We start from the raw sequence: 26,272 nt of genomic DNA on the forward strand, positions 1-26,272 counted from the left end.
AAGCTGAATCAATTATAAGACAACTAAACAATGGAAATTCTAATCACAGGGTCAATTATGGCCAGTAGCTTCAGACTATTGACACATACTGGAAGATTATATTTAAAATGTTATAGGAAAGAAGGTATCAGAATCTCTCTAACTTGTTTTAAGGAATCAAATGTCTTGCAAATTTATAATTTTAGTCCTGAATAAAACCAAAAAATGATAGAGCATTCTTAATGGCGTTTCATCCTACCCTATCAAAATAATCTGCTTTTATTAGAATCATGCTGTGAAGACGTTTAAACTTTTGTTACCTTTTTTGCTTTAGCAGACCATATATTAAAAAAAAAATAATAATATCATATCACAAATTTTAAGATTTTTTGAAATATCTTTATCAAGTAGAAATCAAACTCATAAAAGGTTAGTGACCATCATATCAAATTCAGCTTAAACTGTCTTTTATAAACTGTGCATAAGGAACTTAAATTATGCCCAGTAAAAACTTAATCAGGTTACTAGCATTGTTTTTCCTTCAGTAAAGTATTTGTGAAAATACATTTCAAGTTATTGTATATTGATTCTGATTATAAGATTGTGAAAATCAGCTTTCTTTAGTAAAATATCGTAAATATACATTTTCAAGATATCATATATTGATACTGAATTTTTAAACTGGCTTGTTAAGTTCTTATATTTTATTTGTTATAGATATATTATTTATTTTATAAACCAATTTATTTAGTGAACAGGGCTCTTATTTATTCAGTTTTATTTTGTTTTGCTTTTTGCTTTACACCAGTATTGTATATTTCATGTTCCACAGGTAAAGGCATTAAAGCATTACATATCACATAAATACAAGTTTGTCTTTTTTGTTTGATACATATAGGAAAATGTGGTATGGATACCAATGAGACAACTCTCCATCCAAATAACAATTTATAAAAGCAACATTATAGGTCAAGGTATGGCCTTCAACATGGAGCCTTGGCTCACACCGAACAGCAACCTATAAAGGGCCCCAAAAATTACTACACTGTGTGTAAAACAATTCAAACACGGATACCAACAGTCTAATCTATATCAAAACAAGAAACATGTATGAACTACACAGACGTTTACTGTGTTGATAATGAAAGGTTGTCCATATAGAAATAAAATGTGGTATGACTGCAGATGTTATAAATAAGAAGATGTGGTATGATTACCAATTCAGATGAGACCACTTCCACCAGAGACATAAAGACTATGAGTCTTTAATAGTAAAAAGCTGCCAATGATTGAATAATAGTCTAATGTAAGGACCACTTCCACCAGAGACATAGACTGGGTATTTTATAGTAAAAGCAGCCAAATGATAGTCTAATGTGAGGAACAGATTTGGTTCGAAATTATAAAAAAGAAGATGTGGTATGATTGCCAATGAGACAACTCTCCACAAGAGACCAAAATGACACAAACATTAACAAATATAGGTCTCTGTACAGACTTTAACAATGAGCAAAGTCCATACCCCATAGTCAGCTATTAAAGGCCCCAAAATGACAATGTCAAACAATTTAAACGAGATAACTAACCGCCTTATCTATGTAAAATAGATATGTAACACATAGAGTTAAACAAACGACAACCACTGAATTACAGGCTCCTGACTTGGGACAGGCTCATACATACATAATGTGGCGGGTTAAACACGTGAGCGAGATCCCAACCCTCCCCCTAACCTGGAACAGTGGTATAACAGTACAGCATATAACAAACTTAAAAAATTAGTTGAAATGACTGGTACCTTGTAATCTAGCAGGTTAAACAGTGGCAGATCCAGCCATTTAAAAAAAGAGGGGGGTTTAAACTATATGTCCCCAATCAAATGCATTGATCGGCCAAAAAAAAGGGGGTTTCCAACTTCCAACCCCCCTCCCCCTGAATCCGCCAAAGTTAAAATCAAGCTAGTACAAAGGACATTTCATTTTCATATCAAGTTAACATATCAAATAAGGGGACAATGAGGAAACTATCCACTAGAGACCAAATCAAACAGATATTAACAAGCAGTTAGTTTTCTCGTTTGAATTGTTTCACAGTTTCTCAAGTCGAGACCATTCATGATCTTTTATTACCGAATATACAGTATGGGGTTTTCTCATTGTTGAAGGTAATACTGTAGCCAATAACTGCTTACTAACATTTAAGTTTAACTCTGGTGGATAGTTGTTTATGTGGCAAGCATACCACTTCTCCTCATTTTTGTTGAGCCTGTAACTTTTGTCGCAGAAAGTTCGACATTGGAATAGTGATCCAGCATTGGCGGTGCAATTAGCTTACTTCTTAAAAGCTTTATATTTTAGAAGGTGAAAGACCTGAATGCTTCATACTTTGTATATGGATGCCTCATGTTACAAAGTTTCCATCAGTCACATGTCCAATGTCCTTGACCTCATTTACATGGTTCAGTGACTACTTGAAAAAAAAGTTAAGATTTTTTGTAATGTTAAATTCTCTCTTATTACAAGTAATAGAATAACTATATTTGGTATGTGCGTACCTTGCGATGTCCTCACGCTCGTAAGACAGTTTTCACTTGACCTTGACCCCATTTCATGGATCAGTGAACAATGTTAAGATTTGGTGGTCAAGTCCATATCTCAGATACTATAAGCAATAGGTACATTCGGTGTATGGTAGGACTTTAAGGCATGTCAACCTGGCATGTGTCATCTGACCTAGACCTCATTTTCATGGTTCAGTGGTCAAAGATAAGTTTTTGAGTTTTTGTCTTTTTTTGTAATATAATATGCAATAGGTCAATTATATTTGGTGTATAGAAATATTTCATTATCTATATGTAAGTCGTGCAGGTTTTATTTGACCTTGAACTCATTTTCATGGTTCATTGCTCAGTTTTACATGTTGTCTGTTCTATGGTCGGGTTGTTGTCTTTTTTGTCCATTCCCCACTTCCATTCTCAATTTTATTGTTTTGGTCTGTTTTTCTTTAACTATAAACAATAGGTCAACTATATTTGTTGTATGGAAGAATTGTTAGTTGTACATGCCTGCCTGGCATGGTTCATCTGAACTTGACCTCATTTCCATGGTTCGTTGGTCAATGTTTAGTTTGCTTGTTAAGGTTATGTAACAGTTGTAATAAAGCTTATTTTTAGGGCTATCAACATAATATCAATGATTAGTAAAGTAGGCGAGACATTTCAGCATGTGCACTCTTGTTATATCGACCAGAAGAACTTTTTATAAGTCCCTGGTACGTTCTAATCATATTTGACTGTTGTTTGATGACAAATTTTTAATGTATGAGTCAAGATGGGCACATTTACTCACAACGACATGTCACCTTTACGGACCTTCGAATAGTTGTTGTAATGGTGTAGAAAGAGTTAAGCATAACACAAGACAGTGGTGTAACAGTTCATTATAAGAACGAACTAAACATCAGTTGAATAAGGCTTAACTCATCAGATGGATACAAATAGAAACACACCTAACAGACAAGGTGGACGTGGCTAGGTACTTGTACATCCAAACAACAAAGGACACAAGTACAGATCAGAGAGTACTACTGTTTTCTCTCATTACTCGCTATTCTGTAAACCCAATCCATAGATATAGGAAGATGTGGTGTGAGTGCCAATGAGACAACTCTCCATCCAAACAACAATTCAAAAATTAAACCATTATAGGTTAAAGTACGGCCTTCAACACGGAGCCTTGGCTCACACCGAACAACAAGCTATAAAGGGCCCCAAAATAACTAGTGTAAAACCATTCAAACGGGAAAACCAACGGTCTAATCTATATAAACAAAACGAGAAACGAGAAACACGTATATATTACATAAACAAACGACAACTACTGTACATCAGATTCCTGACTTAGGACAGGTGCAAACATTTGCAGCGGGATTAAACGTTTTAATGGGCCCAAACCTTCTCCCTTTTTCTGAAACAATAGCATACTGTGACATCACAACATATAAAAACATACGATAAAATATCAATTGGCAGACTTAACTCAATCAAAAAACGTATGATTAAACCCTTTTACATTAAGATTTGACCACTTTATATTATAACTCCCTTCAGATTATCACAAAGATCAAAATATGCATACGGTTCATAAACTAAAATTTTCACATGGTTTTACGAAAGTCAAACCATTCCATACCTCCTCGTTTACATTAAAGATCATTAAATACTGAAAGTTCAAACATATATCATCATTAAAGGTAAAAAATAAACAAATAATATTTCATGGTAATTTTATTTGAAAGTAAAATGTATTAAATCACTAAATTATTTTGCAATTTTATGATTCACTGGACCTTGATGCAGCTAAGCAAACATTGGCTCCTTAGCAACAACAAGTCAACCGCGACACACAGCGTTCAGCAAAAAACAAGCTCGTCTGCTGAAACAAAAAATCTATTTGGTTGCTATGGCAGGTAGATAAATATTGTTTATCAGTTTGATTGAATGCTGTTTTGTTTATAGTTGTTTATTCGATAGGACAGTTCCTTGGCGCTAAAGAGCTTCATTGCATGGAAACATCAAAGACCGTCACGTGCAGTGGAATCATTAAGGAATTACTAAAGACCCAATAGAATTATGTATACTAACGAAACAAACCTTTTGATGGCATAGAAGATTCATAGAAAAGATATATATTTAAAACAAGTATTTCATGTCCTTGTTGGATCATTTGACCATTGATTAGACAGTCGTTAATCAATATTAAAAAGAAGATGTGGTATAATTGCCAATGAGACAACTCTCCACAAGAGACCAAAATGACACAGAAATTAAAAAAAACATGGGTCACCTTACGGCCTTCAACAATGAGCAAAGCCCATACCGCATAGTCAGCTATAAAAGGCCCCGAAATGACAATGTAAAACAATTCAAACGAGATAACTAACGGCCTCATTTATATAAAAAAAAACATGAACGAAAAACAAATATGTAACACATAAACAAACGACAGCACTGAATTACATGCTCCTGACTTGGGACAGGCACAGGCAAACATAATGTAGCGATGGGCCAAACATGTAAGCGGGATCCCTGTATAACAGTACAACTACTGATAAGAACGAACTATTGAAGTTTAATATCAACCCATTCTTCAAGTATTAAACATAAATATTATTTCAAGTTGAAGAAAAATGTCTTCCCTTGAAAAGATCGAGACATAATTACGGTATTACACTTGTATTGTATTAATTGAACTTAAAAAAGACAAGTGAGAGAAGATACTATGAAACTATGAGTCAGGGCAATTTAAATCATTAGTTGAATAAAAACACTAAACTACTATACAAGGCCGAGAGAAAAAAAAAGACCTGCATCCGTGTAGTGATAGCGCCGTGCTTTATATATTGGGATATCGCGAGCTCTAGGCACTGGGTTCCATCTTTATTTCAACAGTTGACCCCAACTCCATGTTAAGTATTTCGGACTCCTTTGACTTCTTCTTTATTTTCATGAGGCTGGCTTCATATAGGAACGTCTTAGATAATTCAATTTTTTTTTTACTATGTTGAACGCATCTTTCCAATCGAACTTGAGAAAGGGATACAACAGATACAGTTAAATCTGCCTAATATCTTGACTTACATCTAAAAATTGTCAATTAGGGACAGTTGAAAACAAAACTTTACGACAAAAGAGATAATTTCAGCCTCCCAATTGTGAACTTTCCATTTTATGTAGCAACATTTAAGCAGCGCCTTCATACGATGTATATATTTCCCATATTGATACGATATTTTCGGGCTTGTATTTTCTATCATTATTTTACATGATAGAGGGGTTGCTGCTCACAAAGAAGCTACAAAACCAAGAATTCCTAATGGTGAATTTGAAATCACCCCTTCGTAAATATTACGGACGCCGTCAAGAGTTGTTTGACCGTTATAATATCCGTTCCACATATGATAGCGGATATGTTCCTCATGTTGTAATTAAAATCCCGTTACCTTTTCACGAATGTGACCTACCAAATTAGACTTCCACCGGGTTTGTACTAACATGAGCAACACGCGGGTGCCACATGTGGAGCAGGGTCTGATTACCCTTCTGGCACTCATCAGATCGCCACCAGTTTTAGTGGGGTTCGGGTTGCTTAGTCTTTACTTTTCTATGTTAGAGAGACGGCGTGCACAAAGTTGACGGCAACTGTAAAATGCGTTTTTTCAATACCTTTGAACATAATTATTTATATGTATTTATAATATTTTATGAAGAAGAATTTTTTTTCATGATAAAATGATGAATGCATGCCATTAGATTCCACATTACTTGTAAGGTAAAATGATATTTAATCTTTTTTAGCATGAAACGGACATATCAAAAACGGTTTTGAGTACTGTTGTTTGTTTGGCTATTTCTTTTTTAGCTATGGCGTTTCCAGTTTGTTACGATTTATTAGTTTGAATGTCCCTGTGGTATCTTTCGCCCCTCTTTTTTAGCAATGGTTTTGGTTTTCCGGGCTCCGGAATCCGACGTAATTGTGGAGCGCGTGATATCACCTCACTATGTACATAAAGAAATTATTGAAACATCCCTGTCAGGGATTCAGCCGTGATAACTTATTACAATACTAAAGATCGATCCCTTTTATATCATTAACGTGGCATATACACTACAAGAAATGAACAATTCGACATTTAGTGTCTCTTCAGAGATGCGCAGGGGAAAATATTTGAAAAAAACAAAATACATAATACTACTAACGTTGTTTGATTGAATGATTGCTTGGTGTTTGACACCCCTTTCAGCCCTATTGGTGTTTGACACCCCTTTCAGCCCTATTGGTGTTTGACACCCCTTTCAGCCCTATTGGTGTTTGACACCCCTTTCAGCCCTATTGGTGTTTGACACCCCTTTCAGCCCTATTGTACTGTTTTTGTGGTCAGGTTTTAGTGATGCAGAGAATCACATACCGTTGGTAGAAAAACTGACAATCTTATCTTATAAAGTAGATTATAGTTGAGAGCACCTTGTATGTGCTGGGTTCGTAGTCAGCGACTAGTAATACAGTAATAGTAGTTGTACTGCTTGATACACTCGGCCATGGTCCGAATTCCAATGAGATAAGATCCGTTTGGGATATGGCCCAATGGAAAGGACCAAAACAATGGTGGCTATTTTGTACAATGAATCAGAGATATGTATGGGAGATAAAAAAAAAAATCTAAATCATTTTATTGAAATTGAGAATGGAAATGGAAATGGGGAATATGTCAGAGAGAAAAAGAGACAACAACTCGGCCAAAGAGCAGACAACTGCCGAAGACCACCAACAGGTCTTCAACGTAGCGAAAACTCCCGCCCCGGAGATGGTCTTAAGCTGGCCCCTAAATAAAATTGTGTACTACTTCAATGGACGTCACACTAAACTCCAAAACATAAAAATATAAATGAACTAAAATGAAAAAAACATAAAAGGCCAGAGGATTTTGATTTTGGACAGGCGCAAAAATGCGGCGGAGTTAAACAAGTGTCCCATGTCAGAATAGGTAACAGAAGAAAACTAAACAAAAATTTTACTAAGATAAAAGAAGGTGTGATATAAGGGCCAATGAGACAATTGTCCATCAAATTCACAATTTGTAAAAGTAAATCATTATAGGTCTTTTTTTGCTTGCTTTTTGTATATTTTTCCTACAAAAGATCACACTTAAACAACAGATTCTTTAAAGGGTAAAAGAATATTAATTGCATTCATTAATTAGGGGCCAACTTTGATGTATTTAATACATGTTAAAGTTTATAGGCGTGAATTTATTTGTTTGCTTGTTTTCATCTTCGATAGTAGTTAGGTGTTTAACTGAAAATTGGAGAACAAAAAATAGCCACGGCCTATGCTAGACATTAAGAACAAATTGCACTCCAATTAGACGTAAAATAACAGGCCGTACTTGAAAGAATAACAACTTCTTTAAATACATGTATGCTTATTGAGACCACTTATAAGATTTGCCCATCAATAAAAGTATTTTCGAAAACTGAAATCACACCCACGCGAAATCTTCTTATAAACCACAAGATAACTTCGTATTTAAAATTTAATCAATTCCATACAAACAAGTCCTTGAAATGTATATCAATTTCATATGGCGACACGTCCTGTTCAAACAAATATATATTGAAAGTTGTCAAAGCATACAAAAAAAACTATGCCCAAATTCCTTTCATGCCCTTAATGAGTTACTTGCATGTTTCGATCAATATTCTATATGCATCAACCGTGATACAAAATGTCGTGGTTACAAAATATATAAAGATACACAGTTCCCGCCTTTACACGGCTGCTGAGAGTCCGATGCAATAGACCTTGAAGAAAAGTATCGTCTGCCGATGCAAAAAAATATTTAAAAAAAATACATAAAAAGAACTCCAGCCGAACGAACGTTCCGTTTGGATGAAGTTTCAAAATGCAATAAAGTTATTCCTAATGTGTTTGAATTTAAATGGATTGTGAATGCCGCGTCATGGTAAAAAATGATATGTACATATTCAGATCTTTATAGCTTACATCGGTGCAAATCAATCCGCTCCACATTTTATTTTTGATCAATATCTCTCCATTTAAATATATATTTCTTATACATAAACAAGAACTTGGTCAATATACTACTAAAATGAATAAAATCCCAATTGACGTATTGTTTTGAAATAAAATGCAATATATTTATATTATTCGAAAGATTTCAGGTATTTTAATTGTGTGAGTTAATTTTTGATGATATTTGAATTGCTATTTTGTGTATTGGATACGAGATTGATACACGATCTTACATTTACGCCCCATCATAGATATAGGGTTTCGAATGTAAACAAACGAACATGATATACTGACAACATTTCACACCTGAAATTGTAAGGTAAGCTAAGTAAACTATTTTAATTCCTGTTTTAACTGAAACTGAAAGTTCAAACTTACTGAATTTAATGCATCATATTGCATTAAGTCAATCTTGTAAAAATGTATATAAATATCTGTGTAATACCTAGGTTCGATTTCTTTTTTTTTTGTCTTTTAAAATACCCTCAATGTCATAATGCATTCGCGACGTGTTACATGCACTGGGGTCTAATTACCAGGATATCAAATTGTGAGACCGGACCCGGGGTCAACAGATATTCTTGACGATGTTGTTTATTCATAGCTTTTTAATCAAGGGAAGGATTCTAGCCTTGCAAAGGATTCTTTTCATAGTAACTACAGTTAAGTAAAAGGAAGAATAAATGACGAAATGCATAATTAAGATAAGACAAAAAAGGGGGTGGCGACATTAACATCAGCCATAGTTACTGTTGTACATGGGATGGAGACCATTCTTGGGTCATGTTTTACTTAGGGAGCGACTTTTTTTATCTATTGTTGCGTATGCGTATTATTTCTACTGCATTTTTCATTTTTGTTCCGATCACAGTTGATACATATTTAAGTTGGAATTCAGTCCCCCCTTTTTTTATGTCGAAAATAGATTTTATCAATACATTTGTTTTTATCATTTTTTGCGTAAAATTGTAAAAAAGTCGCCTTGATGCGTTTGATGCCATATGTTTTCATCGTTTCGACAAGAAATCTCCCTTTTGATTCTCAAACCTTAGATCCGTCACTGGTTATTTTAGTGTTTTGGAAGGCTACAAAAATGACAACTGAACATAGTTTCCATATACGATATAAGGAAACATGTTGCGACTTTACAAGGTCACCCTTTATCAAACACAAAGAACAAACACATTGCAATTTGTAATTTTGCGGCCTCTCTGTTAAGCACACACTAAGGAGTAAGTGCAAAGACAGGTCGGCTTCATAATACTGTGTCTGGGTAAGGTGAAATGTCTGCCTGCGGACTGTTGCCTTTAACTGTGAACTTGCACGTGAACAAATACGGCTGAGTGTTTTGGTCCAGTTCAAAGCTAGGTAAATATTCCTGTTTCATTAACATGTTCTCGTCCTCAATATGCATACTACAGGGAAACCTGGCTAAACCGAATCCTGCATAAACCGAAAACCTGTATGAACCAAACATATTCGTAAGAACCTTTATATCAAATTGTATTCGTTGTGAACCTGATAAAACAGAACATCGGCCAAAACCGACCAAAATATTTTAAGTACCGAACAGGTTCGGTTTAAACAGGTTTAACTGTAGTTTGTCCTGGATATAAGCAGCCAGCTAACCATCATCAAAAATATAGTACGGTTAAAATGTGTACGTTAAATATGATAGAAAAAGTTTGAATTATGTAATTATTCCTAGCTTTAAATTAAAGAACTTAATCAATACGTCTAATAAGGGAGGGGTTAATTAGTTTACTTGTTGCAAGTTAAAAGAACTGACAAACACTGGTGATGCGGAATGGTTTGTAAGTCCTGCTCCACTCGTTACATCCGAATTGCAACAATTTGAACAAACTTGGAAACCTTTTCTTTTTTTCTGTAACGCATTATGGGTCAAAACATGTAAAGAATAAAGAACAATGGACCAAAATATGTAAAGAAAAGAGAACAATGGGCCAAAACATCCAAAGAATACAGAACAATGGACCAAAACATATAAGGAATAAAGAACAATGGAACAAAACATGTAGAGAATAAAGAACAATGGAACAAAACATATAAGGAATAAAGAACAATGGAACAAAACATATAAGGAATAAAGAACAATGGAACAAAACATGTAGAAAATAAAGATCAATGGCCCAAAACATGTAAGAAATTGCGAACTAAGGGCCTAAAAATGTAAAAGAATAAAGAGCAATGGAACAAAACAGAAAAATTAGAGAACAATTTGCCAAAAAATGTAAGGAATAAAAAAACAATGGAACAAAAAATATCAAGAATAAAGAACAATGGGTAGAGAAAATAGGTTTTCATGTTTAGCATTTTTTTTAAAAGCGGGTGGTGGCTTTTTACTGTTCTCAATATTCTGGCTGTATTAAACTAACTCAACATAATTTGCATACAATTTCTAAGTAAGTTAATTTTAGCCTTATTTGGTATAAATTCATATTTGTTTGATATTGTAAATTTCTGTTCTAATCAATTTCTAAATCATTTCAAATATAATTTTTTTTCTAGACAACCAATCATGAATTCAAAATTTATCAAATTTCATCACTTTTCGTGCTGCATTTTTGTATTAATTTTTCAGTTCATTTCTTTTTGTGTATCTGATATTTCTTCATCCTACGCTATATAATATGTATAAAGTTTTTATTTCATCACATTAAAGTACTTTATCTTTTTAATAAATTTAAAAAGTCCTTATTTATTTCAGGTGTTATCTAGATTAAGTCGAAAAACACATTTTTGGTGGTTAAATTTGAGATTTTATCAGTCATTAATGTTTCAGAAACTACTTTCTCATCAAATTTGTTTTTGGACTTTAACTTGTAAATAAGTAGAAAAGCCTGATTTCCCCAAAATCTCTTCAATCCGGAAACTTGTACACAATATACTCTTCTTTATAAGAGCATACACATTTCTAGCGTATCAAAATAATTTGATGTATATGAAAACCGAATCAATAATTTGTATCTAGTCCCGTAAGAATCAAGTGCGTATAGTTTCCATGGTTTCACTAGTATCGGTTTTTTTTAATATAACCAGAGGCGATTTTAAGGAGGGGAAAAAGAGACTGGGTCCTCGGTTATAGAGCTAAATATATTTTTAATGCCATGACTTTTGCAAGTCCCACTTCTAACATTGTCGTCCCCCTCTTTTTCGTGTTGATGACAATAACATCTTATATATATATATATATATATACAACTCGTCTAAACATCAACCCAACAATGTTAGATCTGTAAATTTGCTTTCGCAAATTTTTGGTTCTTCCCTCGCCGGGATTCGAACCCATGCTACTGTGATATCGTGACACCAAATCGCCTGCACTGCAGCCGTCCCGCTAGACCACACGACCACCTGGGCTCTCAAAAAAAGAGCTTTTGGTGGCCATATGTTACCTTTCCACGTCAGTTTTTATCTAGCGGCGTACTACAGTACATGATATATAAGGCATGAAGATGTTATTGTTACAGATCAGCTAAATTATCTATAGTAAAGGATCCTACAAATTAATGTAAGATACAGTCACAGAAAATAATTATATTCATAAGTACGTCTGAGTCAGTGACAACCCTACAACAGATGTATCCATCGGATCGCCATCAATGATGGTGATACATGGCTGTGTACATAATGTATATACAACTCGTCTAAACATCAACCCAACAATGTTAGATCTGTAAATTTGCTTTCGCAAATTTTTGGTTCTTCCCTCGCCGGGATTCGAACCCATGCTACTGTGATATCGTGACACCAAATCGCCTGCACTGCAGCCGTCCCGCTAGACCACACGACCACCTGGGCTCTCAAAAAAAGAGCTTTTGGTGGCCATATGTTACCTTTCCACGTCAGTTTTTATCTAGCGGCGTACTACAGTACATGATATATAAGGCATGAAGATGTTATTGTTACAGATCAGCTAAATTATCTATAGTAAAGGATCCTACAAATTAATGTAAGATACAGTCACAGAAAATAATTATATTCATAAGTACGTCTGAGTCAGTGACAACCCTACAACTATATATATATATATATAAGTACGTCTGAGTCAGTGACAACTCTACAACAGATGTATCCATTGGATCGCCATCAATGATGGTGATACATGGCTGTGTACATAATGTATATACAACTCGTCTAAACATCAACCCAACAATGTTAGATCTGTAAATTTGCTTTCGCAAATTTTTGGTTCTTCCCTCGCCGGGATTCGAACCCATGCTACTGTGATATGGTGTTATTTTCTGTGACTGTATATTACATTAATTTGTAGGATCCTTTACTATAGATAATTTAGCTGATCTGTAACAATAACATCTTCATGCCTTATATATCATGTACTGTAGTACGCCGCTAGATTAAAACTGACGTGGAAAGGTAACATACGGCCAGCGAAAGCTCTTTTTTTGAGAGCCCAGCTGGTCGTGTGGTCTAGTGGGACGGCTGCAGTGCAGGCGATTTGGTGTCACGATATCACAGTAGCATGGGTTCGAATCCCGGCGAGGGAAGAACCAAAAATTTGCGAAAGCAAATTTACAGATCTAACATTGTTGGGTTGATGTTTAGACGAGTTGTATATATATATATATATATATATATCATATATGTTAATATAAGCCTATAACCATGTCTAGTAGTTTTCTAAATATGCTAATAAGATACAATGAAAGCTCGGGACCAAAACACGTGAAAGCAAAAACTGAAACATTTGTGAATCTTAGAAACAAAAAGATGAAATAAGAACCGAAATATTTTATCTTAATAATTTGATATATCAAATTGATAATCTGTTATATCAAATCGAAAATATGTTATATCAAATTGATAATATGTTATAACATCAGATTAATAATTTGTTATATCAAATTAATAATTTGTTATATCAAATAAATAATTTGTTATATCAAATACATAATTTGTTATATCAAATAAATAATTTGTTAAATCAAATTTGGAAAAGTGAATTAACATGTCCCTATAAGGCTTCCGTGGGTTAGAGCGTACAGATAAAATTTAGGTTTATAAAAGCTTCTCGAACGTCCAAATTTATAATTGCATGATAAGAGTTGCATTGTTAATCTGAGTGCATGCATTGTTAATCTGAGTGCATGATAAGAGTTGCATTGTTAATCTGAGTGCATGATAAAAGTTGCATTGTTAATCTGAGTGCATGATAAAAGTTGCATTGTTAATCTGAGTGCATGATACAAGTTGCATTGTTAATCTGAGTGCATGATAAGAGTTGCATTGTTAATCTGAGTGCATGATAAAAGTTGCATTGTTAATCTGAGTGCATGATAAAAGTTGCATTGTTAATCTGAGTGCATGATAAGAGTTGCATTGTTAATCTGAGTGCATGATAAGAGTTGCATTGTTAATCTGAGTGCATGATAAGAGTTGCATTGTTAATCTGAGTGCATGATAAAAGTTGCATTGTTAATCTGAGTGCATGATAAGAGTTGCATTGTTAATCTGAGTGCAAACACCAAATGTTTAACTTATAAACATATATTTTACAAGTACTATAGTAAAATAAGAGAGTATTGTTTAAGCATACAGGTGTTTAAAAATAATGGCTACTGGGCGGATACAAATACGTCTGGATTTGATAATATAAAAAAGAAGATGTGGTATGATTGCCAATGAGACAACTATCCACGAAAGACCAAAATGACACAAACATTAACAACTATAGGTCACCGTACGGCCTTCAACAATGAGCAAAGCCCATATAAACATTTTTAAATTTTGTACACAGAGTATAAAGGGGCACTGAAATATAAAGCATAGGTCAACATCTTAAAAAAAGAAGAGAAAAAGACTTAGAAATTGAAAGAGTACAGAATCTTAGGCCCCAAATCCAGACATTATCGATAGAATAAAAGCTTTTTTGTACATGCATAATAACACAGAATAATTTAAATAGGAAAATTTCAGCTTCATTTATCTAAAGAAAATATCCACAGAAAGTCTCCGATCATCCATAACGTTCAAAAGTAAGGTTATAAAACATATAAATTTTAATATAGAAATGAAGTTAACTGTTAAAACCTAGCCATCTATACGAAAACAATTCTATAAATAATAAATTCACGCAATGCTCCTTAGATAATAGCTTCTTGATTTATTAATAGGCGTGGTCGATTCCAACCGCTACCATGGGATCCAACTCATCGAAAAAAGTAAACATCATTCAAGTTTCTGAGGCTGGAGTACTGAATGAGAGAAATAACCAAGAGTCAGATGACGATCTAGATATCATCGACGAAGATGCTGACGATGACGATGGCGATGAACTGAGTCTAAACAGCGATAATACGATCTATTTGACAGGTCTTTTAGAAGACTACTCCAAGCTTGTTACGGATGCATCTTTACAAGAAATCAAGAAGTTTATGAAAGGTTATGTAGGCTTTGCTAGAATGAGCATGCCTACAATATCGAGTAAGATTAAATCGGGTGAAATGAGTCTGCAACGGTCTCCTAAGACTTGGCAATCTTCCCAAACTTCATCTAGACACCTGAAGAGAGCTACTCGAATATATAGTGCCGGTCCTGGTTCGGCGCGTCGACGAAGGTCAATTCCAAAGGTCAACTTAAACGTAAATGGTAAGCATATATACATATTTTTTAAATCTCTCGTGTAATAAATGTTTCCATACAAAATATATTTACTTCATATGTCCCATGGCAACTGTTGTATAATTGCATTTGCTGTTAAAATTAGAAACGTTAGTACTTTTAAGGTATGTGTTACTTGTTTTTCATCACTTCCAATTAAAAACATACCTTTGAAACGAGCCATTCGTTAAAGGTACTAAGGGACAGACCAATTTACTTATGTCCTGCTCCATTGTTTCTCCAAAATCCGTTATCTTTTTTATTTTAATTTTATATTTATCATTTGCATTATTCCTGTGTTACAATATATTAGTAATGCCCTTATACTAATTACTATTGATTGCCTGTTTACTGTACCCACATGCATCGTTCATATTATCAGTGACCGGGTCCAACAAACACTCCTTTAATCTACTGTGGCCTTTACAAATGCCCGTCCCTCGATCCCGGTTAACATACCTTGTAGAATCTGACTTTTAAATTAGATGTTTATTTGTTCTCGTTTTGAAAAATCCTGAAATATTTGCCACTGGTTATTTAGCAGGCATCAATCAATCAATCGATCTATCTGAACACGAATTCGATATGAATTAATAAAAATTACACAATTTCAATCTTAGTACACATAGCAAAAAGGACGTACTGTGCGTATTGCTGTATATTTGGTTTTTTTCTACATTGGCTAGAGGTATAGGGGAGGCCTAGGTTGGGATCTAAAATAAAAAAAACATGTTTAACACCGCCGCATTTTTGCGCCTGTCCCAATTCAGTAAACCCCCCTGGTCCGCTCTGTTAGTCTTGTGTTTGATTTTAGTTTCTTTTACATATTTTGGAGTTTAGTATGACGTCCATAATCACTGAACTAGTATACAATTTTGTTTAGGGGCAGCTGAAGCACGCCCCCGGGTGCGGATCAATTGGTGGCATTCGACTGTTCTCTGCTCTTTGGTCGGGTTGTTGGCTTTTTCACACTTTCCTCATTTCCATTCTCAATATTATGTACAAACCCCGCTTACAATTTTGGCCAACGACATTTGATGTTTGTGATTGACGTTTTTTCTAGTATTTCGTTTTCCGGACTTTTAATCTCGATTTTTGTGTGTGTGTAGGTCGTCATCTAGAAGGAGCATGTGTCTCGCGTGTGGAAATCAAACCAGGCATTTTTCTTTCTTTTTTTCTATATGTTAGTATATTTCGGTACAATTTGTTAACAAAAATAATGTATTACACCTTTGAAACCTGTTATATAAGAGACACTTTTAATGTTAGACATTAAATATACTAGTAGTCAGTGGGTTTTTAATTTCATGCCGTTTTCTTAAAAAACAGTAGGATAGAAATATTTCCGGATTACATTTCGCATGAATAGAAGCGTGATAGAAATATGATATCTTATGTGTATGGTTAATGATCACAAAAACTTTATTCTTGCGACTAATATACAAATAATAACAACCACAAAAAAAATGATTTGGATGAATACCCGGAATTTCGGATCTGCCATGCTCTTCTTTTTCATTCTTTATATGGTCTATTAAACCTTTTTGATTCGAGCGTAACTGGTGAGTCTTTTGAAACGCACGTCTGCATGGCGTTTAACATTTTTAATGCTGTTATCTATGACCAGTTTGTTTTCATTTCATATTTCTTAAAACCACATTATTCAAGGCATGTATATGAGGCATGCATAATTAATGGTACGTTAGTGTCCCAGTTAAGGGGGAGGGTTGGGATTCCATTAACATGATTGAACCAGCAACATTCTGTATATGTGTCTGACCCAAGCCATGAGCCTGCAATTCAGTGATTGTGTTGTTTGATGCTTTGTTACATGTTTGTGTTTCGCTCACCTTTTTGTACTTCAATGAGGCCGTTATTTTTCTCATTTAAATTGTTTTACATTTGTCATTTCGGAGCCTTTCATAGCTAGAAATGCGGTATGGGCTTTCTGTATTGTTGAAGGCCATACGTTGAACTATAATTGTTGATTTACGTGTCATTTGGTCTTTTGTAAAGAGTTGTCTCATTGGCAATAATACCACATCTTCTTTTTTTTTTTTTATAGTACATGCAATTGATTTCAATTACCGTCCATATATATGTATATATGGAAAATAACACAATTGCTTTACAGACCAATTGATTGATTGCATGGTGATTGCTGAACGTCCAGTGGCAGATATATTCTCATTTTTATCAAGAAAGTTACAAACAAGGATCTGTTATTGATTATACTATATTTATATCGTATTGTATTCTTTGAAGTTCTTATCGTGTCAAAAACATTAATTAATCCTGGTATATTTTTTAAATTATTTAAATAAGCATCGACTGTTTGTTGATAGTTGGATAATTGTATTAGAAGCACAACGGAATGGGCACCATCAAACTATATCCTGACCATGTAATTCTCATCTCTGTTTAATAATTTATTTCTTTGATCTTTTAGCCTTATATATATATCTGTTATCAAAAGGTCAGAATCCCAGTTTACCACATTAAATTCATGTTTAAACCAGCCACCACAAAGCAATGTCAGTCTCTACATACCAAACCATTAACAGTTTATGAATTATAAATGTTGTTTGTTGTGTATGCTGGTTTTTATGTCTTATTATGTTTTCTGGTCCGTCCGTCCGTCCGTCGTATCGTCCGTTGGTCCGTCTGTTTGTCCCGCCTCAGGTTAAAGTTTTTGGTTAAAGTTTTTGGTCGAGGTAGTTTTTGATGAAGTTGAATTCCAATCAACTTGAAACGTAGTACACATGTTTCATTTGATATGATCTTTCAAATTTTAATGCCAGATTAGAAATTTTACCCCATTTTCACAGTCCATTGAACATAGAAAATGATTTTGCGGATGGGGCATCTGTGTACTAGGGACACATTCTTGTGTTTTGTGTTATCGTAACTTCGTTTGTCTGTCTGTTTTTTCATCATAATCATTGATTGAAAAGCTGAGATAGTGAAATTAAAGTTCATAAAATATTTTGTAAATTGTAAAAATGTTAAAAAAAAAAAGTAAAGTTGTAAACTTTAAACACTACTTCTTTACTGTCGTTATTCCAATAAAACATTAATTCTGCATTTATAAATTTAAAAATTATGGAGAAAAACATAAAGTTCTTACTTACTCAGGCAAAGCTTTTGAAGATGATTTTGGATGATCATTGATATGATCGTTTTTATGAATTAACTAATTACAAAACGTTTGAATTTTTGAAATAATAAGCTTTTCCTACCGCAGGATTAGATTACCTTAGCTGTACTGAACTCCGAGAAAAAGTGGTCGTTATTGTTTTAATAACTTTATTGCGTCGTCTATATAATATTCCATATAAAGAAATCATGAAAAACTATTCAATAGAATTTAGAATGGAAACAGTTAATGTGTCAAATAGACAACTACCCTACCCAGAGCATAAAACAGTCAAAGACCACTAATGGGTCTTCAACACAGCGAGAAAATCCCACACCCGGAGTCTGGCTTCAGCTGGCCCCTAAACAAAAATACATACTTGTTCAGCAAAAAAATGGACTTCATACTAAACTCCGAAACATATAAATGAAACATTTTTAAAAACAAAATACATACGAGACTACTAAAGGCCAACAGTTCCTTTCTCTGAACAGATGCAATAGGCAGCAAAAAACTAATGTTTTGTTATCTCAATCCTCCCATTACCTCTTGTCAATGAATTAAACAAAAATACAGAAATAAACACAGTAAAACTCAGTTTAAAAGAAGTCCGAGCTCAATGTTATAATAGGTAAATGAAGAAACTTTACAAATACTACAGGAGAAACACAGTTGAAGTTATTAGATATAGGAAGCTGTATGAGTGCCAATGAGACAATTCTCTATCCATGTCACAATTTATAAAAGTTAACCATTATAGGTAAAGGTATGGTCTTCAACAGTATTATAGAACTAATTGGATTCAATGTACATTTTAGAATTGCCATTTGATCAGATTATTCCTGTAGAAGGGTTCAAAAGGCGATCTAAAATACGTAATGGTAAATTGTGTTAACTAAATATGCACGGTTTGGATATGTGTGTTTGTTTCTAGCATAAATGGTGTTATTGTGTGTTTTTATCAAATACAAGTAGTCCGTTTCAATGTATGTTTGCGTTTGGTTTTGTTGCAGTTCAGTGTTTCTATTGTTCCTTTGTTTTCCTCTTATATTTGATTGTAACCCGGATTCCCCAACTAACCCACCCACACCTTAATCGATCTTAATCAGACATCGTTCCCCCCAAAAAGATGTTATAACCCTGTATCCCTGGGGTAAAAATGGAATGAGGTATATTATAGATATTGGGAATGCTGCGTTTTAACTGCACAATGTAACTAGTTATTTCTGCATCAGTTGGAACCCAATTCTTACTAAAACTTGGTAACCTGATAAATCATTTAAACCCCTATCGGTTCTAAAAAGGCCACACTATTTTATAAAAAAATATATGTAGGAAATGTTATGAATGTTTTAAATATATTGTACTAAGCTTAGGAAACGATTCAATTTCGAAAGGATAAAAAAAATAATATTCGAGTGTCAATGGTGAGTCTTTTGAAGACGAAACGAACGTCTGCCGTACACAGGTCATATCCTGGTATCTATGATTAGTGTATTTACATTGATTATGAGTCATTTTGACCGCTACTCTTGAGGAAATTAGCTTTATCATGCATGCTCAGCATTTACGGATAGGATGGTTTTGTCGATCACCCACATTTATAATAATATCTACCACAAGGTAATGGCCGAGAACTAACCATCTAAGCCAGTGTGGTTTTCTTCTTATAATATGTTTTCACAGTTGATGTATAACAAAAGTTTTCTTTCAAAACTTAATGAAATTATTCGAGTGTACCATAGTGCTGACTTAGGACAATTCAAGCATAAAGATCCGTTGACCTTAAACTTTAGGACAATGTCCGTTCATGGGCAGGTGTTTTCATGGATTATTGCATCAGAGATTCTACAGTCTAATTGACTTCGTAAGATAGTATCAAAATAACTGAGGTGAAACTGTCTAATTAATGAATGTTTTATAGTTCTGGTTTCCATGCAATTACAAACAAATGTATATATCAGCCTAGCAACTACAATTTCCAGACTATGACACGTAAACATTCAAAGTTTTTTTTTCTAAAATATTAAATTTTAATAATTGCACTTTGCTTTCTGTTCATTAATGGGGAAATTTCGTCACGTTGGTTTGAACGCTAACAACAAAGTTTTCTATACAAGAGTCCGGGTAGTTATGTGCAGCAATAAAATGGATGAATCGAGACTGGTCTCGCATGACCCATCACGTAGATCTATTACTTTTTTTCAAATCAAAGTGAATATTTAATGCTCTTTTTAAGCATTTCTCGATAAAATATTTCTATACTTTATATGAAAACGTAAGCAGAAGACACGCACCGTTACGCGCGGGAAGTCTCGCGTGAATTTTTTCTATCAATAATTGATACCAATTACTCTTTAGAAAGAGGAAACATATCGATCGCCTACTTGTCTTTGTAATTTTCCTATTTCCAAACCCGAACTATTTAGTACATTGTAACAGTTGGTTCACCATGCAGTATGATATATAGCGAGGTGTGCGGAACGTACAAGAACAAGCTGACAAAAACATCCACCGCATTTCATTTTCGTCTTAGCAACAATAAGGAAGCAGGGTTTTTACGTCAGACATCATTTTCGAAAAGAAGATGCAGACAGTGTGGTTTGTCAGTTATCTAGACGTTCTATAAATCATTAGATTAATTTGCATTTGAATTTTTGCCTCTAACGAACAATGTTGCAAGTTGAGTTGGAATGAATGTAATGTTAGAACAAATATTGGCTAAGCCTTTGGAACAATTGCGCTGCTTCATGACCACTGTTTTGCCAAATTGTTATATTTTTATTTCGTTTTTTCCTGAACGGAACGGACTGACATCATTCATAATTATGAGAAAAAGACTACTTCCGGTCAGAGGTCATTAGAGGTAAGTATTCTGTTTTATGCGTTAGTATAAATTTTCCGTAACTTTTACTATACATCACATTTTGAATCAAATTTTTCATGACGATAGTACAGTGGTTAAGTTGACTTGAAGTGGTGAGAGATGCGCATAAAAACTTGTGCAAAAAATGAAGCACTCTTGAATTATGTATTCTTAAGTCAAGTCCACATATACAGTCTGAATATTACATTTTATGACCACTTTTTCATTGCATATTTTATATCTATTAAATGACTTGGGCATGTCACATCTGTTTCGTTATAGCGCCATCTATAGACAGACATAAGTGTGTAAACTAACGTCTATTCAATTTTATTTTCTCTCATACAAGGAAACCGCGAAAAACAATATTAAATGAAATTGTATTTAAAATATAAATCTTTAAATGCAAGGTGTTGTTTTTAAAGGTATACATGGCAGTGCTGTATGGCAGCAAAAGATTCAACCCATTGGTCCATCCTTAGGGTCACGTCCGGAGAAGACCACGAAGATACGGAGATTCGTAGAAGAGAGCAACACATGGATATGAGACATGGTAGTTGGGAACGTAGGAACGATGAAAGATGTCTCTACTGGAAAGAAGAGACATAACTCAGTCGGTAAGTTTTTTGCACCACAAATATATATACTTAAGAGAGCATTATACAACAATAGAATGGCTGGATGCTAGCATGTATTTGGCATAATCTAAAGACTTGATTATATAATAGCAACAAGCCTCTTTTAAGGCGCGAAGAAGTTTTAGTCCAAAAAGGTCTAGGTTTCTTGACTTTCTGCAAATCCGGAGCACATGCGATCACAAACGGTGTTTTAAGGTGGGGTTCGAGTTTCTCAGTCTTTAGTTTCCAATGTTGTGTTTTGTGTACTTATGCTTGTCTTTTGGTCTATTTCGCCAAGTCGTTATAAGTCTATTTTCGACTTGTGAGTTTGAATGCCCCTGTGGTGTCATTCGCCTCTGTTTCAAGTCTTCTATAATGTTATGCTTGGACGAGTTTAATATATTTTCACTATGAGGTGTGTAATTGGAAATAACCCTTTTTTGAAGTGTGTGCGTTCGAAGCGATGTTCTGGATTGGTCTTCATGATGCTGGAACATTGTAATTGGATGAAGTCAGCAATTCTGTAAAATAAAAAATACAACAGATTGATATGGTATTGATCTCGGTAAGTTTGAATCAAATCATTTATATACCAAATATTTGTTAACTCTTCTTTGGTCACAGAGCCGTCACATCTCATCTATAAAGATTTGTTTAAGAAGTCACTAAAAGAAGCATCGTCTGATTTCAGTTATGTAACTTTTACAAATGACATGCTGGCGAAAATGTGATTTCTATGAACTATCTTTTTAAACAGGATTATACGAAATTCTTAAGAGTCAGTTTGATTCTTACATTTAGGGGAATGTCACCAGTGTAACAGGAGGGACTGTTAACCCTTACAGTGCATTTCTCTCGCAATATAGGTGCTAAACCTGACAGTGTTCTGAACAGTTTATTTACATTTCGTCTTGTTCTTTTGGTCATGGAATTAATGATTTTTCATCGACTTCTTGCTAATTTCAACACTAGTGGGCTACGCAGATTCCCCAACTAGTGTTTATCTTCAGAGGTATGTTTTAATGACTTAAATGCATCGTCTTAATACTAGCATACGAGTGTAAAGACTACATATTACGAAAAATACAGAACTCTTCCAATATTTATTTTTCCTATTCATGTTCAAATGGAATAATTCATATGATTATTCAAATCTATCCTGGAAATCCAGAGGCGATACTTTTTTAAATCCTTGTTCATGCATCAGTTATCCCATTTGAAACCTGTTCACTCGTCAGTGTGCCACATCTGCTATAAAAATCATGCATGGTTGAATGTGAAAAGTATTGGAAAGAATTTTAAACAGATGGACTCGATAATATGTATCTAGCCTCTCTCATTTGCAAAACCTTTCAGATTTTTTGGAGTTATCAGAACTCTCCCAAATTGGTTCTTGATTTTACCTGACGATCTTTTTGATTTGAGCATCAATTGTGAGTCTTTTGTAGACAACATGCACATCCGGCGAACTAAATGATTATAAGCCTGGTATTTTTTATGGTTGACGTTTTTGGTAATTTTCGTGTTGATGATCTCCAAAAAAAGCTAAGAGTTTAGATAACCTTAGTTTTTGCTTTAGTTTCTATTTTACTATTCATCTTCCGCGTTCTGTGATAAGTTCATAACTGATTTCAAACTAAGTTTAACTATTTGCTTCCTTGTCGATTTTTCTACATTTCGTTCTTTTCTTCATTCTCTGCATTATCTCTTCATTTCACATGTTGCGTGTTAAACTTTTCTTTGAGAATGTAGTAAATAACACGAATTAATAAAGCAAACGATTTCGAGTTGTTGATGTCGTTTCGTAAAACCTAATTTCACTGAGGTTTAAACCGGCTTAAATAGTAGCTGATGTCATCCTTAGTTTCGTTAAACCTAATTTCATGGAGGTTTAAACTGTCGTCCTTAGTTTCGTTAAACCTAATTTCACTGAGGTTTAAACCGGCTTAAAGAGTAGCTAGTGTCGTCCTTAGTTTCAATAAACCTAATTTCATTGAGGTTTAAACTGTCGTCCTTAGTTTCGCTTAACTTAATTTCACTGAGGTTTAAAGCGGCTTAAAGTGTAGATGGTCGTTGTTACGTTTTGCCGTTTATTTCGGTCATATTTCAGTGTACTGATGAATGAATGATGTTTAGATGTATTCTATCGCATAATGCACGTGTTGGTACATCTGTTGTACGCTGCAAGCCGTGGCTTCATATATCCAGATTAAGGATCACGTTGACTTATATATCTCGCCCCTTTCCAGACTCTTGTCAACTCTTGTCAACTCTCGCCCACTTATCAGACGCTTGCTGCAGTGTTATGAATTGTATCGGTGTTTAGATTATGTCTAGTCATGATAGTTTTCAGACGATTCAGTTGTGTAATGCTCTCTACCAAACATGCACTCATAAAACCCTTGATATGTGGGATGTAGACCCCACCTAGACTTTAATATTTCTTTACAGGTTGGTGCGAATGGAAGATTTATATATAGTTTATTGAAAACTATTGTTATTGTTTCAATCCTCGCAAGGACATATTACGTGCATATATACAAATATACCAAGTATATGCATTTCTATGCATGCAGATATGTCAATTTTATAAATAAGAAATTATTTGATATCAATATAATGGGCTGAGTAACTTTCACGGGCTACCGGCTTTGCCTTTTTTAGCCACAAAGAAGATGATAATTTGAAATGTATGTGAATTAGGGAGGCGTGAAAATGGATGTATAGCTAAATTCAACAGATATGAGAAAATTATTCTACATATAAATGTGATTAATGACTATCGGGGGTGTATTATTAAAAAGTTGAAATGAAGTATTAGAAGGTTTTGTGGAGAAAATAATTGAGCGACATATTGAAAGACTAAGAAATGTACATGTATATATATTTCATAACGAAATACTACATATATTAGGCTAGAAAATTACGAGAAGACGCTCTTTGTTGGACTAACATGTATCTAATCCTTTTTGCGATATTTTGCACCAATTTTTTTTTAAACTAATGCAATTGAACATTGAATTATAAGTGAAGGCAGATTGGCTTATCCAAACGTCTTCTTTCTAACTTGTCCCTTGAATTCGGACCGCTGTATAACCCATTTTTGGAGCATGCCAATTCTGAATTCTCTGTTATTTTTTATAAACTGAGAATTAAGAATAGCCGATTGAATAAAAAAAATTCTTTGGGCTATAATTGGGAATAAATCATTGTTTTTGGGGTTTAGATTATGATAAGTTCTTAAAATGAACAGTTCGACGATGTGTCCGTCTATGTTTAAACAGACAGCGTAATTATCCGTACGGTTATAAATTAGTCCCGGCTTTCATTCAACTGAAACAGTCTTAATAGTTTCCCATTCATTGTGTATTTTAGTTTTTTTATACCCAGTTCAATCAAAGGGCGATAACTGTGTGTGTGTGGTGGCAACTCATTTTCTGATCGATTACAGCATGAGCATGATTGAATACAAGTTTACGAATTTAATTTTATTTTTACTGATATATGAGAATGACGTTAGGGATCTTTTTTTTTTTTTTTTTTTTTTTACATATTCTACCCTCATTTTATTAACCTTTAACTCTCACATAATTTATTCGTGGTTGTCATGAATCAGGCATATGACCGGTTAAACTTATTTTTTTAAAGATAAAATGTTAAAAAAAATAACATTAATTAATTTTCAACTTTTAACACCATCCTTCTGCACCTTCTTAAAAAACTTAATAGAAAAATACACACACCAAAAATTAGCTTTTGCATTTGAAAAGCAAACACTTCATTAAAAATTTATAAATGTACCGTGGGCTGGAGGTCTGTTTTTGTACAATAAACTTGATTTGATTAAAAAAAAAACATCCATAAGAGAAAAAAAAAGAGGTCTACTTAACGCATCACAGAAAATACTGCCGAATCGGCTATGTGTATAAACTAGTCGTTAATATAATCATAATGTACAATTTTATGGCTATATACCGCATCTCTCTTTAGACATGTTTACATTTTAAAAGAAGTCTTAGGCCTTTTAAAATCAAAATATAAGCAGTTGCTGAGAAATAAAACGTAATGTAAATACATTTTTCTCAAAGCAGCTGACGCGTATTTTTTGTTTTGAAGTAAGATAGATTTTGTGAAACGTCATTGATAAGACGGTACTGATATTAAAAAACACATATTTTTTCGTCTTTTAAAGCTGATTTTTTGTTTATATCACATTCATAATAATTTGTGTAATAGTTTTTAAATATTTTAATTCTCTTGATTCGTTTGTGAACTTTACTGTTATGGGCTTTTTCAGTTTCACAGTACTATTTGAATAAAGACTTTTTATTTATTTTTATATTGAAATATAAAAACTATGAATTTTATAATTCTTGATGAATTTATTATATATCGGGGAAAATGGTATTAACAATTTTAATTAATTAATTAATTAATTTCC

At 33.8% G+C, this 26,272-nt stretch overlaps 1 protein-coding gene across 1 annotated transcript in view; it reads left to right on the forward strand.

The window, feature by feature from the left end:
* Positions 1–21,694: 21,694 nt before the first annotated feature.
* The window catches only part of LOC134692870 (probable beta-tubulin polyglutamylase), a 130,763-nt gene continuing 126,185 nt past the window's right edge, over positions 21,695–26,272 (forward strand). The window contains exon 1 of the mRNA XM_063553485.1: positions 21,695–21,831. Within this exon, the coding sequence (XP_063409555.1) occupies positions 21,796–21,831 (36 nt within the window). The 5' untranslated portion in view covers positions 21,695–21,795. The remainder of the gene's footprint in view (positions 21,832–26,272) is intronic.

The sequence above is a fragment of the Mytilus trossulus genome, chromosome 12 (genome assembly GCF_036588685.1).
Source record: "Mytilus trossulus isolate FHL-02 chromosome 12, PNRI_Mtr1.1.1.hap1, whole genome shotgun sequence".
In the NCBI taxonomy this organism is placed as follows: Eukaryota; Metazoa; Mollusca; class Bivalvia; order Mytilida; family Mytilidae; genus Mytilus; species Mytilus trossulus.